Consider the following 16,580-nt stretch of genomic DNA (forward strand, 5'->3'; position numbering starts at 1 on the left):
CAACAATGCCAGCAGCATGCTGGATAACGTTATAAACTCTTCCAGTTTTGCGTTGGTAACACCTGTGGGACATTCCTTTTTGAACAGTACCCATTCCCTTGATGTCTACAGTATCACATTTCTTCCTTTTCTTTTCCTTTTCCTTTTCTTTCTGACGGAGTCTTCTTCTGTCGCCCAGGCTGGAGTGCAGTGGCACAGTCTCGGCTCACTGCAATCTCCGCTTCCTGGGTTCAAGCAATTCTCTTGCCTCAGCCTCCCAAGTAGCTGGGATTACAGGCATGCACTACCCACCAGCTAATTTTTTTTTTTTTTTTTTTGAGATGGAGTCTCTCTCTGTTGCCCAGGCTGGAGTGCAGTGGCGTGATCTCAGCTCACTGTAACCTCCGCCTTCAGGGCTCAAATAATTCTCCTGCCTCCGCCTCCCGAGTAGCTGGGATTACAGACATGCACCACCACACCCGGCTAATTTTTGTATGTTTAATAGAGATGGGGTTTCACCATGTTGGCCAGGCTGGTCTTGAACTCCTGACCTCTGGTAATCTATACACCTTGGCCTCCCAAAGTGCTGGGATTACAGGAGTGAGCCATGGCGCCTGGCCTACAATATCACATTTCTTATAGATTTGCATATATATAGCCAAAGGAACAGCTCCATGTTTTCTGAAAGGCTTAGAGAACAACTATCAGGTGCCTCTCCTCTTTCCCTTTGTGTTCATCATTTTGGTTAATAACTGGCAGATGGCAGTTCCAACTGAAAAGGCCATTTTAAACATTTTTAAGTGTACAATTCTGTGGCATTAAGTACATTCATATTGTTGTGTAATCATTACCCACATCCATTTCCAGAACGTCTTCATGTTCCCACACAGTAACTCCCCATTCCTCTCTCCCACCAGTCCCTGGCCACCACCACCATTCTACTTTTTGTCTCAATGAATTTGACTACTCTCGGTAGCTGATCCTTACCTCTTAACTTATTCTTTCTGAACCGTATCTAGTTTATTTCTTAAAAACAAAACAAAACAAAAAACTGGAGGTGATCTTTACACTGATGTATTAGAACTTTACCATCCTTCCTTATTCAGTGTAGCCTTTAAAGTAAGCTTCTGGTACTTTTCAGTGTGGATGCTGGGAAAGTTCTGGAGATGGATAGTGGTGACATTTACACAACAGTCTGGAAATATTTAATGCCACTAAACTATACACCCAAAGTGGTTAGAATGGTACATTTTATGTGTATTTTTCACAGATTTTTTTAAAAGCTTCTGGTGCTTCTCCAATTTCCTCTTATAGCAAATTATAGAGAAAGGCTTGGAGATTCTTATGTTGGTAGAAACCCTCATAAAGTTTCTAGTAAGCTTGGTTTTGCTAATTTAAAGTTTAGAAACTTGTTGTCTTAATTTTTTTTTCTGTGCATATACTTATCCAAAATCATTGTTTCTGTTTCATAGCATAGCAAATGTATCTAATTTACAAAAGAATTTCAATAGATTTATCACAAAACATGCATTGATGGAGAGACTGTAAATGTGTAACCCTATCTGCGGTCCCTTACTGTGTACTTTTAATCATCTTGGTTCTCTTAAGTCAGATAAAAATCAGAAGTAATACATGTGAACTGCCTTTTTTAGGGTTATTCTTTTGGCAAATGATCCTTGACCTTTAAGATTTTTTTAAAACTGTTTATGCTTAACTGTGCTTCAGTATAGGGGATGTATTTATGGTTGTCTTTTTGTGATATTTTTATTTCTAGTCAAATGCACCATGTATCATTTTCATTGATGAAATTGATGCTATTACCCCCAAAAGAGAAGTTGCTTCAAAAGATATGGAACGAAGAATTGTAGCCCAACTCCTAACCTGCATGGATGGTTAGTTTAAAATAATAAATTCATTTTAAGAGAATAAATTTTTTAAAATAGTGTAATTAATACATGAAGATATGAAATAATATTCAAATAATAAATATCAAATAGTGTAAAAAAGAAAGTCATACTGGGCACAGTGGCTCATGCCTGTAATCCTAACACTTTGGGAGGCTAAGGTAGGAGGACTGCTTGAGCCTAGTAGTTTGAGGCCAGCCTGGGCAACATAGCAAGATGCTACCTCTAAAAATAAATAAAAAGAAATAGCACTTGTTTTGTGTACACAAGAAAATTTGAAGTATATATTTTATGTTCCTTGCATTACCAAGTTGCAGGTTGCTTCTTCTTCTGATTAGTGGATTGATTGATTGATGAGATAGAGTATTGCTCTGTCACCCAGGTTGGAATGCAGTGGCACAATCACAGCTCACTGCAGCCTTGACCTCCTGGGCTGAAGTGATCCTCCCATTTAAGCCTCCCAAGTAGCTGGGACCACAGGTGTGCACCACCATGCCTGGCTTTTTTTTTTTTTTTGAGACAGAGTCTCTCTCTGTTGCCCAGGCTTGAGTGCAGTGGCACGATCTCAACTTGCTGCAACCTCTGCCTCCTGGGTTCAAGCTATTAGCCTGCCTCAGCCTCCTGAGTAACTGGGATTACAAGTGCGTGCCCCACACCTGGCTGATTTTTGAGACGGGGTGTTGCCATGTTGGCCAGGCTGGTCTTTTTGTGATATTTTTATTTCTAGTCAAATGAGGCAGGTTGATCACCGGCCTCAGCTTCCTAAAGTGCTGGGATTACAGGTGTGAGCCACTGTGCCTGGGATTTGTTTTTTTTTAAAGACAGTCTCACTATGTTGCCCAGGCTGGTCTTGAACTCCTGAGCTTAGTCTTTCTGCTTCAGCCTCCCAAAGTGCCAGGATTCTGTTTCATTTTTATCTAAAATTTTCTTGTCATGTCTTTGAGGCCTGTATTCTGAGAAAAAGCTTTCATGGCTTCCTGCTGGCTAAAGAACACACTGTATAAATTTATACATGATTTCATGATTTCCTTATGATTTCATCTTATTACTTTCTTGTTACCTGTGAGGGAAAATAACCTCAGACTCCCTGCTATTCAATCCTGGTTCAGTTGAGAGAAATAATACTTAGGAAAGATAAGATTTAAACCCTCAGTTTTTTCTGTTCCTAGAAATACATTCCTAGATTAAGCCCGAACAGCTGAAGACTATTTTATATTCCCCTGCTCGAATTAATTTTATCAGTCTATTCTGAGCCACACACTTCAGCATCCTCCCCAGCCTCCCTGTTGTCCTGCTCACCTTGCATGGATTTGCCATGCATGCTCGACCCTCTGTGCTTTCACTCATACTCTTTCTTCTACATAGAATTCCATTAACCTATATATCTGCTTGTTAAAATTCTATTTACCCTTCAAGCCTTTTCTGAAATGTTACTGCCTCCATGAACCCTCCCTTATTCCTCATTTGGAATTCATGATGTCTTTTCTTGTATTACCATGGTGCTTTGTTTATATCTGTTATTATACTTCACAAAATTTGTCTGATGCCATTTTTTTATTTACACACTCGATGTTTCTCAATAGATTGTGAACTGCTGAGGACAGAGTTTGTATTGTATTTATCCTCCTCATACCTTTTACATATTTGACATTTAATAAATGTTGATTTTATATGTACGTCACTGTCAAAATCTGTAATACTTTCTCTTTAACCATGAAATGATTTCTGTAACCATTATTGCCCTCAATGTCAAGTGCTTTGTTCACCACTCTTTCTCTGTCCCTTACTAGATCTGAATAATGTGGCTGCTACAGCCCGGGTGCTAGTTATTGGAGCTACTAATCGACCAGACTCATTAGACCCTGCTTTGAGACGTGCAGGAAGGTTCGACCGAGAAATATGCCTAGGTATCCCAGGTGAAGCATCCAGAGAAAGGTATATTCTTTTTTTTTTTTTTTTTTTTTTTTTTGAGACGGAGTCTCGCTGTGTCGCCCAGGCTGGAGTGCAGTGGCGCGATCTCGGCTCACTGCAAGCTCCGCCTCCCGGGTTCACGCCATTCTCCCGCCTCAGGCTCCGAGTAGCTGGGACTACAGGCGCCCGCCACCACGCCTGGTTAGTTTTTTTGTATTTTTAGTAGAGACGGGGTTTCACCATGTTAGCCAGGATGGTCTCGATCTCCTGACCTCGTGATCCACCCGCCTCGGCCTCCCAAAGTGCTGGGATTACAGGCTTGAGCCACCGCGCCCGGCCAGGTATATTCTTATAGAATGAAGTTTGTATGCCACTAAGTCATCTTAACTGAATGGTTTGAAAGTAAGAGGTGAGAAATACCATGTAGCCTTTTCTTTCTCTCTCACTTTCTTTTTGTACCAATTAAGTTGATTTGGAAAAGGATAAGCCCACATTAAGAAAATGATTTATGCTTGGGTGCAGTGGCTGAGGCCTGTAATCCCAACACTTTGGGAGACTGAGGCAGGAGGATCACTTGAGACCGGGAGTTTGAGCCTGGGCAACATAGTGCAACACTGTCTCTACAAAAAATCAAATTAGCTGTGCACATACCTGTAGTCCTAGCTAGTCAGGGGGCTGAAGCACAGGAGGATTGCTTGAGCCCAGGAGTTCGAGGCTGCAGTAAGTCATGATTGTGCCTCTGCACTCCAACCTGGGTGACAAAGGGAGGACCCACCTCTGTAAAAAACAGGGGAAGAAAACAATTTACTCATTGGTAGGATAATTGTTTTTCAGAAGTAGTAATGGACTTATGTGTCCCTACTCATTTGTCTGGTCTTACTAACAATGGCTTGCATTCTTTAGTTGGCTGACCAGATTAGTGGCAATGTCTGGAGCTATAGAATACAGCAGAGCCATTTGGTCCACATACAGGTTAAATCTGAGTACCATACTTTCACCTATTGCACTAACCTGTCTGAGACCACAGGTCCTGTTATCAGTAATGAGATGGCGGCCAGACAGTTGAAAGCTGTTTGCTGCAGCACCAGCCTTTCCTAGTAATTGAGCAAATGAATAATGTCCATAGAGCAAATAAACATCCACCAATAACCAGAAATATAACTTCATAAGCAAGACTATCTCAGGAAGCACTGTTGAGGTGGTAGAGTGGAAATCGAGGTAAGAATGTTCTGAAATATTAGGCCAGGTGTGGTGGCTCACACCTATAATCCTAGCACTTTGGGAGGCTGAGGTGGATGGATCATCTGAGGTCAGGAGTTCGAGACCAGCCTGGCCAACATGGTGAAACCCCGTCTCTACTAAAAATACACAAAAATTAGCTGGGCGTGGTGGTGCACGCCCGTAATCCCAGCTACTCAGGAGACTGAGGCAGGGGAATTGCCTGAGAGGTGGAGGTTGCAGTGAGCTGATGTCACGCCACTGCACTCCATCCAGCCTGGGTGACACAGCAAAACCCTGTCTCAAAAAAAAAAAAAGAGTATTTAATGAGGAAGGGGTGAACTGAAGATGAAGATCTTGGTGAGGTCCAGGAACAGTGCGGGAGTAATAGCACATATAAGCTCAGACATGTGAGACTGGGCAGAATGCCGCGTGTGAGATTGTGATCTCAGACAGGGGCCGGATCCAGGTGATGATGAGGTCCAGGGTGTGAGTAAGTAAGTGAGGGAAAAGGCCAGACCTGGGCGGGATTGGGGTGCAGAGGCAATGAATAGATGCCCAAACTTTGAGTCAGCGAAGGAAAATTATTCCACCTCTGCCTCCTGTTATCCTTGGTCCTTGTCCAATGTTTTTAACATTTCCAAGCTTTAGTTTATCTATCTATAATGCAGTAATATTTATCTATAATGCAGTAATAATAACAATAATAACTTTATCTGTAAAGTGATAATACTATAAATTAAAGGCTTCCTGTGAGTATTGAATTAACATAACCTAGCACAATATCTGACACATAGAATTTTTTGCACAATATCTAACACATAGAATTTTTTAAAATAAGGTAGCTATTGATATCTGTCTCTTTTATTATTATTTTTTATATATAGAGAGAGGGTCTCACTATGTTGCTCAGGTTCATCTTGAACTCCTGCCCTCAAATGATCCTCCCAATATCATCCTGTACTTCAAAAGCGTAAAATTATGGAAAAGTTTCAGCATACATAAAAGGAGACCCATATAACTGTTCCAGTTTCTATTGGTGTAAAACAGACCACACCAAAATTTAGTGTCTTACAACAGTACTCATTTTATTGTGTCTCACAGTTTCTGAGGATCAAGAATTTGGAAAGGCCTCAGCTAGATGATTCTGCCTCATGGTCTCATGTGGCTGCAGTAGCTGGAGCTAGAACAGTGGTAGCTTTCCCCTCTTTTGGAGTTTCTACAGTATAATGACTAGAAATATCCACTTATTTTTAGGGGTAGAGTACAACCATGAAAAGGATGTTATTATTTTCTGTTAGCCATTTTCATAACATCCAAAATGTTCTTAGTACAGATAGTCCCCAACTGACAGTGGTTTGGCTTATAGTTTTTCAACTTTACAAAGGGTTTATCATGATGTTTTTGACTTAGAATGGGTTTATCAGGATGTAAACTCATGGTAAGTCGAAGAGTATTTTGTATTCTTATGCATAGTAGCAAATTGGATCTGTGTCTTTTGGAAATAGTTCTTTAGTGGAAAGTTTTCTTGATTCCCATTATTCAGAGTATCCAAGTGAAATTTTAAAAAATTTGTCAGTAATGTTTATCTGCTTCTATTCTGCTCACTTACATGATCCCATATGATTTTTCTATAACCTTTATTAGCTTGACATTTGAAAATATTAGTCTTCTTTACACATTTATTAATTTTAAAATATATTTGCTTGTCCAAGTTAGTTTATAATATCAAAATATGTAAATAAGAATTAACATTCATTGGTGCATGCCTATAATCCCAGCTACTTCAGAGGCTGAGGCAGGAGAATCACTCGAACCTGGGAGGCAGAGGTTGCGGTGAGCCGAGATTGCGCCATTGCACTCCAGCCTGGGCAACAAGAGCAAAACTCCGTCTCAGAAAGAAGGAAAAAAAAAAGAATTAACATTCATTGGTCACTAACTATGGATCAGCCACTGTTTTATGTGCTTTGCGTATATTCATTTGTAGCAACCGCCCTCTGAATAAGTGCTACTATAATATAGATTGAATAAATGAAGAAACTGAAGCACAAAGGTTAAGTAACTGGCCCAGATTACAAAGGGTAACAGAGCTGGGATTCAAACTCTTGCAGTTTGGCTTCAGACCTTTTATCCTGAATATCTTTTTTTATTATTATTCGAGACAGAGTCTTGCTCTGTCATTCAGGCTGGAGGGTAGAGACACAATCTCGGCTCACTGCAACTTCCACCTCCCGTTTCTGTCGCCCAGGCTGGAGTGCAATGGCGTGATCTCGGCTCACTGCAAGCTCCGCCTCCCAGGTTCACACCATTCTTCTGCCTCTGCCTCCTGAGTAGCTGGGACTACAGGCGCCCGCCACCACGCCTAGCTAATTTTTTGTATTTTTAGTAGAGACGGGGTTTCACTGTGTTAGTCAGGATGGTCTCGATATCCTGACCTCATGATCCGCCCGCCTTGGCCTCCCAAAGTGCTGCGATTACAGGCGTGAGCCACTGCACCCGGCCACTCCCAGCTAATTTTTGTATGTTTAGAGATGGGATTTTGCCATGTTGACCAGGCTAATCTCAAACTCTTGACCTCAAGTGATCTGCCTGCCTCAGCCTCCCAGAGTAATTGCAGGTGTGGGATTACGGGCGTGAGCCACTACACCTGGTCTCATCTTGAATATCTTTACTGCTTTTAAGTTTTTATTTAGGTCTTATCAGAAATTGTTCAAGATATTCCTTTAACAACAATTATCTAGAAGTCCAGATTTTTATAGATACCATGTTGCCAGTTAGGTTGAACAAGATTTTTCACACGTGTAGTACAGGGGATGAACAATAAGTAAAGTTAAAGTTGGAGATTTAACTGTCCTCATATAAAATGGGAAGTATATGGCAAGATAATTTTCAATGATGAAGATAATTAATGGTTTGTGTGAATGTGGGGGCTTTTATTTCTGGTAGACATCCATTTAATCTACTCTAAAAGTACCCTCATAAGTTATTTATCTTATTTCCCCTGTAATGTTATAAATTCTTAAAGGCAAAATATTTTTTAAAAATTCTATGTATTCCTCACAGCATTTAGCATGGTTCCTAACAAAGCAGATATTTACCATAATCCTTTCTGGAATAAGATGGAACATGTAACTTAGCATTTGTTGAGTGAATGAACTATTTGATCTTATATAGTATCCATTTTGATACCTTTGGCAGATGTGAAGGACTTCGAATAAATATAGTTGGTGACTTGTTTTTACTATTAAATTGGGAATCAGAAATTTTTTCCCCTGTCTTTTCTACAGAATACTTCAGACATTGTGCAGAAAACTGAGGCTTCCTCAAGCTTTTGATTTCTGTCACTTAGCACACCTAACTCCAGGCTTTGTTGGTGCTGATCTGATGGCACTGTGCCGAGAGGCAGCAATGTGTGCAGTCAACAGAGTCTTAATGAAGCTACAGGAACAGGAGAAGAAAGATCCTGAAATGGAAGATTTGCCATCTAAAGGAGTCCAGGAGGAAAGTCTGGGAACTGAATCCACTTCTGAAACACAGGTGCTTTCTCTAAAGGCACTTTAAATTGTCCTTTTAATGTTCTTTGTGTTATTTTACATTGAAGCAAGGGTCAGTATAGTTGAGGTTTATTACTTTCTGTTTTATTGGCATTTAATCTATAGAATAATTATTATTTATACCCATAATGTGTATCATTTCAAAAATACGAGTTGTTTTATGTTTATTCTGAATAAATTCATTTTACAATAATGATTATGAGATTCTGGAATGGGGTTGGCAGACTGTGGCCTACCCACCCACCACCTGTTTTTGTAAATTAAAGTTATATTGGAACACAGCCATGTTCATTTGTATACATGTTGCCTCTTTCTGCTTTCGTACTTCACGGCAGAATTCACATAGGAGTCTGCAGCAGATACCATAGCCCACAAAGCCTACAGTGTTTACTGTCTAGACCTTTATAGAAAAAGGTTGTCAACCCCTATTTCAGCATTGGCATTTAATTATATCTCCTGATTAACTTTTGGTTAGGTAGATTACAGTGGTCTCTTGACACAACTATATCCACGTCGGTAGCTGCAAACAGCTCTGGAGGACAGTCATATGAATAATAGGGGACATTTATCAATCTAAGATCAGTATTAAATTTTTTAGTTTTGTAAGTCATGAAAATTCTTTTTATGTAGCATTTTATAGCTTGCACAGATGGCTTCTGTATGTTATATAATTTGATCCCTGTAACCTTATATAAATATCATTATTTTCCCCATTTTATAATCAAAGGCACTAAGCTTAAGAGGTTGTGATTTGCCCAAGCCCATACAGCCTCTACTTTATAGAGCAAGGGCTTAAATCCAGATCTTTTGTTCTCACATAATTTATTTTTTTCTTAGACATTTGAAACTGCAATTACTTCTGTAAAAAATAACAAAAATAACAAACTCATTTGTTTTATAATATTGCATATAAATTAATATTTTATAAATTGAATTAATCGGTTACCTATTTTTTAGACTTATCCTTTCATCTTCACAAAGCAAGAAATCTGCCTTCTAAGATTTGATAGTAATAGGAAAATTGCCTTCCCTCTACTTAGTTGATAAACCGTTAAGGAACCATATTAATGAATTATACTACCTCCAGCGTAACTTTTTAAAATTTCAGCAGGATTCAGCTGTTTCTTGAATATTCATAAATGAAACATGGGAAATATCATGGTTGCTGAAATGAATATTTGCCAACTGCTTATATTTGCTATACCTAGCCCTAGTATATAGAAATCATTCTTATATATTTAATTATAATTGGTGTATCTTTACTTGACCAGAGCATATGATCCTTTAGAATAAAATGAGCTTGTCTCATGTCAGAGAGAAAATTATTAAAATACATAGAAGTTCAGGATAGCTTATGGAAATACTACAGTAATAATTTTTATAAGTAGAAAATGTAACTTTTCTATAACTGTTGTGGTGTTTTTTTATCTTCCCCTCGATTGTTCCCTTCAAGGATGAATTACAAAGGCTGCTGGGGTTGCTAAGAGACCAAGATCCCCTCTCAGAGGAGCAGATGCAAGGCCTGTGCATTGAACTGAATGATTTCATTGTTGCTCTATCCTCAGTCCAACCCTCTGCCAAAAGGGAAGGCTTTGTCACTGTCCCTAACGTGACATGGGCAGATATTGGTGCCCTGGAAGACATTAGAGAGGAGCTCACCATGGCAATATTGGTAGGTATGTCAGGTGCCAAATATTATTGGCATGTCATGGATTAAGGATCGGAGATAAAGCTCCATGCATGTGTGCTAGGTTCTGTGGCTAAACTGACTTAATCACTGTGTCTAAATTGACTTGAATGTAGCACTTCTTTCAAGTGCTAAGCCCCCAACAATGGTTTTTCTTTTGTTTGAGATCTGATTTATTTGTTTATTTTTTTAATTGATATATCACAGTTGTAAATATTTTGGGGGTACATGTGATATTTTGATACATGTATTAAAAGTGTAATGATGGCCGGGCGCGGTGGCTCAAGCCTGTAATCCCAGCACTTTGGGAGGCTGAGACGGGCGGATCACGAGGTCACAAGATCAAGACCATCCTGGCTAACACGGTGAAACCCCGTCTCTACTAAAAAAATACAAAAAACTAGCCGGGCGAGGTGGCGGGCACCTGTAGTCCCAGCTACTCTGGAGGCTGAGGCAGGAGAATGGCGTGAACCCGGGAGGCGGAGCTTGCAGTGAGCTGAGATCCGGCCACTGCACTCCAGCCTGGGCGACAGAGCGAGACTCCATCTCAAAAAAAAAAAAAAAAGTGTAATGATGAAGTCAGAGTAATTGGGATATTCATCACCTCTAATGTTTATGTTTTGTGTTGGGAACATTATACTTTTTTTCTTCTAGCTGTTTTGAAATATACTTTTTTCTTCTAGCTATTTTGAAATATACTTTTTTTCTTCTAGCTATTTTGAAATGTAATTTCCCTACTGGGCTATCAAATACCAGAACTTGTTACTCCTATCTATATTTTTTTACCCGTTAACCAACTTCTCTTCGTCACACTCCTCTCCGCCTTGCCTTTCCAGCCTCTGGTAACCATCAGTTTGCTCTCCATTTCCATGAGATCCACTTTATTAGCTCCCACTATGAGTGAGAATGTGCAATATTTGCCTTTCTGTGCCTGGTTTATTTTACTGACATAATGACCTCTAGTTTCATCTATGTTGCTGCAAATTACAGGATTTCCTTCATTTTTGTGGCTGAATAATACTCCACTGAGACCTATTTTGTGCTGATCCTTTTGGTTGTGCTTCATTTCTATAGCAGTGGGTTTAAACAAGCACAAAAACCTTCAGGTTTCATTCAGTCAAGACCAAATCGTTTGACAAAGACTTTCTGAACCTGATTTTATGGGTCAAGGCAATTTTAATGCACGTAAAACTTCGGATTAATTTTTATTTACTTTACTTTTCTACTCATCGTTCCGTGATTCATTAATTGAAATATGATCGATTTAGACTTATGTACTACTGAAAGAGAAAATACACTGGAATTATAGTCAACAGGTATCTCTGACTTTTAACTATGCAAAAGTTACTGCTGCGTCTGATTTCTTAGAGGAGACCATTGTCTAAACATTTTATAACCTAGATATTTAAATGGTTTTCTAAAAAATATTTGTCGAAATATTCTATTGTTATGTCTAAAATGTTCTTAGATGTTACGTTCAAGTATACATTCCTCAAGCACGGGGACTTTTCTCTTTATCACCACAGGGCATGAACAAGTAAACAGGTACTGTTCATATCTTTAGGCCTCACAGTCATGTTGAAATTAAGCCTGAGAGGCCGGGCACAGTGGCTCCTGTCTGTAATCCCAGCACTTTGGAAGGCTGAGGCAGGTGGATCACCTGAGGTCAGGAGTTCGAGACCAGCCTGGCCAACGTGGTGAAACCCCAACTCTACTAAAAATGCAAAAATTGGCCGGGCGTGGTGGCTCAATCCTGTAATCCCAGCACTTTGGGAGGCCGAGATGGGTGGATCACGAGGTCAGGAGATCGAGAGCATCCTGGCTACCACGGTGAAACCCCATCTCTACTAAAAAAATACAAAAAAAACTAGCCGGGCGAGGTGGCAGGCGCCTGTAGTTCCAGCTACTCGGGAGGCTGAGACAGGAGAATGGCGTGAACCCGGGAGGCGGGGCTTGCAATGAGCTGAGATCCGGCCACTGCACTCCAGCCTGGGCGACAGAGCGAGACTCCGTCTCAAAAAAATAAAATAAAATAAAAAATACAAAAATTAGCCAGGCGTGGTGGCATGTGCCTGTAGTCCCAGCTACTCACAAGGCTAAGGTAGGAGGATCACTTGAACCCAGGAGGCAGAAGTTGCAGTGAGCCAAAGTAATGCCACTGCACTCTATCCTGGGTGATAGAGGCACGCTCAAAAAATAAAAAAATAAAAAAACATAAAATATATATCTGAAGATAATTTGAACCTGCAGTATAAAATAGGTATGTAATGGATCACCGTTGGTATCATTCTTTCCAGGCACCAGTACGCAACCCAGACCAGTTCAAAGCTCTTGGATTGGTGACTCCAGCTGGGGTCCTCCTTGCTGGTCCGCCTGGCTGTGGGAAGACTCTGCTGGCAAAGGTATATATGTTCAATTGCATGTAATTGATTTCTTACTATCAGATATGAATTTAACTTTAAATATTACAGTTTGGTAAGTCTTATGCATAATTTTTATCAGAAGTTTATTTTAGCAAAACTGACAACTTTCTTCATGAAAATTTCCTACTTTTTTAAATTACAAAGGCACATGATTGAAAAATGTTTATATCAACCATAATCCTATCAATTTTAACATACAATTATATATTTTCTGTGTATTATATTTTAGCTTTTCAGTGAGTATTATTCCATAGTTTAAGTTTTTACTTGACTTGGTTTCCTGCTTTGGTATTGTTATTGTCTATAACTTAAATATTTCTTGTAATTATTTTCTAAAATTGTTTTTTCATAATAGAAAATAAAAATAAGCAAAAAGGAAAAGCATTGTGTGTAATTCACTACTATGTACTACTATTATTTCATTTCATTGTCAATCCTTCAGATATTTTTCTATGCATACATATCAAAATAATATCTAACTTTTACATTTTTACATGCATGTTTACAAACATAAGCTTTTTTTTCCCCCCCTTTTTGAGACAGAGTCTCATTCTGTTGCCCAGGCTGGAGTGCAGTGGCATGATCTTGGCTCACTGCAACCTCCGCCTCCCGTGTTCAATCAATGATCTTGCCTCAGCCTCCCGAGTAGCTAGGATTACAGGCACACGCCACCACGCCTGGCTAATTTTTGTATTTTTAGTAGAGATGGGGTTTCACCATGTTGGTCAGGCTGGTCTCAAACTTCTGACCTCGTGACCTGCCTGCCTCAGCCTCCCAAAGTGCTGGGATTACAGGCATGAGCCACTACACCCAGCCACAGATATAAGCTTTTTTAAACATATTTTTCTCACTTAGTTATATTTCCTGAGCATCGTCACATGTCAGTATATATTGATACACATCAATATTTTTAATGCCTGCATAATATTCTACCATAAAGATAGATGTTCTATAATTTATGGAAATGATCCCATATTGAAACAACACTACTTTAAATGGTCTTGCACTTATATGTTTGTAGCTTGACTAATAATTATATTAGAATGCATATCTAAGTAATTTTCCAGTCAAAGGAATGTATGTTTTTAAAGCTTTTGAGCCATATTATTAAAATGCCTTCCTAAAGGTTTTCACCAGTTTTTACCTTTGTATCAATAGGATATGAGTATCAATTTTCCCACACCTTAAACTAGTGATGGCCATGAACGTTGCTTTTAATAGTGGACAATTTAATAGGTAAAAATGCTATCTTGCAGTTTAAGTCGCATTTTTAAAATTACTAGTGTTTTTTTGGCCAGGCGTGGTAGCTCATGCCTATAACCCCAGCACTTTGGGAGGCCGAGGCAGGTGGATCACTTGAGGCCAGGATTTCGAGACCAGCGTGGGCAACATGGTAAAACCCTGTCTCTACTAAAGTAAATTACAAAATTAGCCAGGTGCAGTGCTGCATGCCTGTAATCCCAGCTACTGGGGAGGCTGAGGCACAAGAATTGCCTGACGCAAGGAGGCAGAGGCTGCAGTGAGCCAAGATCATGCCAGTGCATGCCAGCCTAGGCAACAGAGTGAGACTGTCTCAAAAAAGAAAAAAGAAAACAAAAACTAATGTTTTTTTAATTTAAATATGTTTATTGGCTATTTTTCTTTGTGAATTGTCTATTCATATCCTTTCCTGTTTTTCTAATGGCATACATGTGATTTTCTTTGTTATTTATAATCACTTTGTTACGCCCAGACCGTTTGTTCCCCAAAGAAGACCACCAGAGTCCCGTGTCAAAGCCAAGCGGCAAGGATCTTTATTACAAGTTCGAACTTGGACCCTCCATTCCACAGTATATAAGAGGGCCCCGAACAATGCGAGCATTTGCTTTTTATAGCCCGAAAGTTGCAGGGGAACAAAGAAATTCTTTTGGCTCCCACGCTTTCAGTAACCTTGAACGGCTGTCCCCTTATCGGAGACTTTCCAGGTGGTGTTTGTACTGGGCTCAGGGAGTTTGAGAGATATATGGTGGTATGTGGTGGGATGGGAGGATGGGATGTGTTTGTACTAGGCTCAGGGAGTTTTGAGCCCGGGGCTGAGGAATGTGCCCAGCTCCTTTCATTTCCCCCTTCTTTTCAGGTATCTTTAGAGCCAATCTTGGGTCTTATAAGTCTGATTCTGTTTCAGCGTTTACAGGTTGGTATTGGGCTCTGAGGACCATGAGTTGTACGGTGTCAAATCTCTCCCTAACAAATTGTAAAATTCTGTTAACAACACAAGGTCCTACGGTAAGCAGAAATAGTAGACTTAGCAGGGGTCCAAGGAAGTGGGCTAACAGAGAAAACATAGAGGAATTCCACCATTGGTCTGCAGCTGAAGCAAACTGCCGTGTTTTTACTTCAGTGCTTAACTTGCGTAACTGTTGGACCCGGTCCTCTACAAGTCCTGATTCATTTATGTAGAAACAACAGTCTTCTTTTAGAAATATACATGTACCACCTTTTTCTGCAGTGAGTAGGTCTAGGGCCCTCAGGTTCTGCAAGGTTACCTGAGCTAGGGACGTGAGCTGTCGCTGAAGGGAGGCAAGGGACTCAGCCGACTCCTCCATAGCAACGGCAAATTGTTGGTACAACTTGTTACTTTCTATGAGGGTGTGACCTAGGGCTCCCCCCGCCAGTCCGGCCGCAATGAAGGATGCGGTGAGGGAGATTCCTGCAATGAGGGGGAGGAATATGGCTCGTGCAGGTCTCGGTCTAGGGTCTGGGTGAATAACAGCACTAGTCCAGTTACCGGTATACCCTAGGAACTCGCCAGCAGTTAGTAGAGTCAACCGGGGAACTAATGTGACAGGGAGACACAGTAGGTTGTTAACAGAGGGACTAGGTAGGTTTTTAGATAAGGTTCCATTACACCAGAAGAATATGCCTGATGGAGCCCTTAAGGTGATATTAGGGGGCGTTGCAGTGATGCTACAGAGGCTGGAATTAGTTCCTGAGAAACAGTAGGGAAACTTCTCCTGACTGGGGTTTAGGTATAGGGGCACGTTTAGAATAGGAGCATATGAGAGGTTTCGGAGGTTGTTAGCTTGGGCAAAGGTAGAGAATCCCCATGACAGAGGGACAGCAGTTAGCGGTGGACGCCCTAGAGTGGCACACAGAAAGCAGCCAGACAGGCTGTGAAGTCCTGTAAGGTTAGCAAGTTCTAGTCCTTCCTGTAATAACTTTAACCAGGAGAAAGGACGTAAGTCTTGTGTTAGTCTGTTTTCTTGTCGTTGGATATTCCCGTGGACCAGGGGCAGTACTTGCACTAGGCCTCGCCACAGATAGAGGTGACTGCTAGGCCATGTGGAGGAGGGGGAGTAGTATACAGCCCCATGTTGAGGCGTGGTCCAGCGGGAGTTGCAGGGGTCTCTAACTATCCATGTATATGAAAAGTCTCCATCCCGTCTACGATGGAAGGGCCACTTAGGGTCTAACTGTTTTCTCTCTCTCCAATAACGGGGTCTATGGATGTTACAATAGTTATAAGGACAGCCGGCATTTTGGTGCCACCAATAGTGTTTACAATTGTATTTAGTCTGATCAAACTCAAAGCATATTGTTGGTGTCATAGGTTTGGCTATTTGGAAACGAGTAAAATTTAGTAGAATTGGGCTGTTGCACCCTGAGGAGAGGCAATCAGCACTGGCCAATAATTTCCCGGGCTTATGAGGTTGTCCAGCGTGGGTTCGGTTTTCATAAAGCCAGAATCTCCAGACAAAGGGATTAAGAGCTGGTTTTGTGATTTCTCCAGCGGCCACTAGGGCGACTAACGTTAGGGTTAGACTACCTAACTGCATGTTTGCAGTGAGCTATGCTGCCGGCGCAGGGTGAGTTTTAAGGGGTTGTTTTTAGCTCTGTCCACAGTCCACGTGTCTGGTGCTTCAGC

The 16,580-nt window shown here is 40.6% G+C and overlaps 1 protein-coding gene across 1 annotated transcript in view; it reads left to right on the forward strand.

Annotated features, from left to right (window-relative positions):
* The window catches only part of NVL (nuclear VCP-like), a 114,408-nt gene that overhangs the window by 32,242 nt on the left and 65,586 nt on the right, over window positions 1-16,580 (forward strand). Inside the window, exons 12-16 of the mRNA XM_025394330.1 lie at window positions 1,754-1,871; window positions 3,674-3,818; window positions 8,300-8,549; window positions 10,020-10,238; window positions 12,551-12,655. Coding sequence (XP_025250115.1) covers window positions 1,754-1,871; window positions 3,674-3,818; window positions 8,300-8,549; window positions 10,020-10,238; window positions 12,551-12,655 — 837 coding nt within the window. The remainder of the gene's footprint in view (window positions 1-1,753; window positions 1,872-3,673; window positions 3,819-8,299; window positions 8,550-10,019; window positions 10,239-12,550; window positions 12,656-16,580) is intronic.

Source organism: Theropithecus gelada, chromosome 1, assembly GCF_003255815.1.
Source record: "Theropithecus gelada isolate Dixy chromosome 1, Tgel_1.0, whole genome shotgun sequence".
NCBI lineage: Eukaryota > Metazoa > Chordata > Mammalia > Primates > Cercopithecidae > Theropithecus > Theropithecus gelada.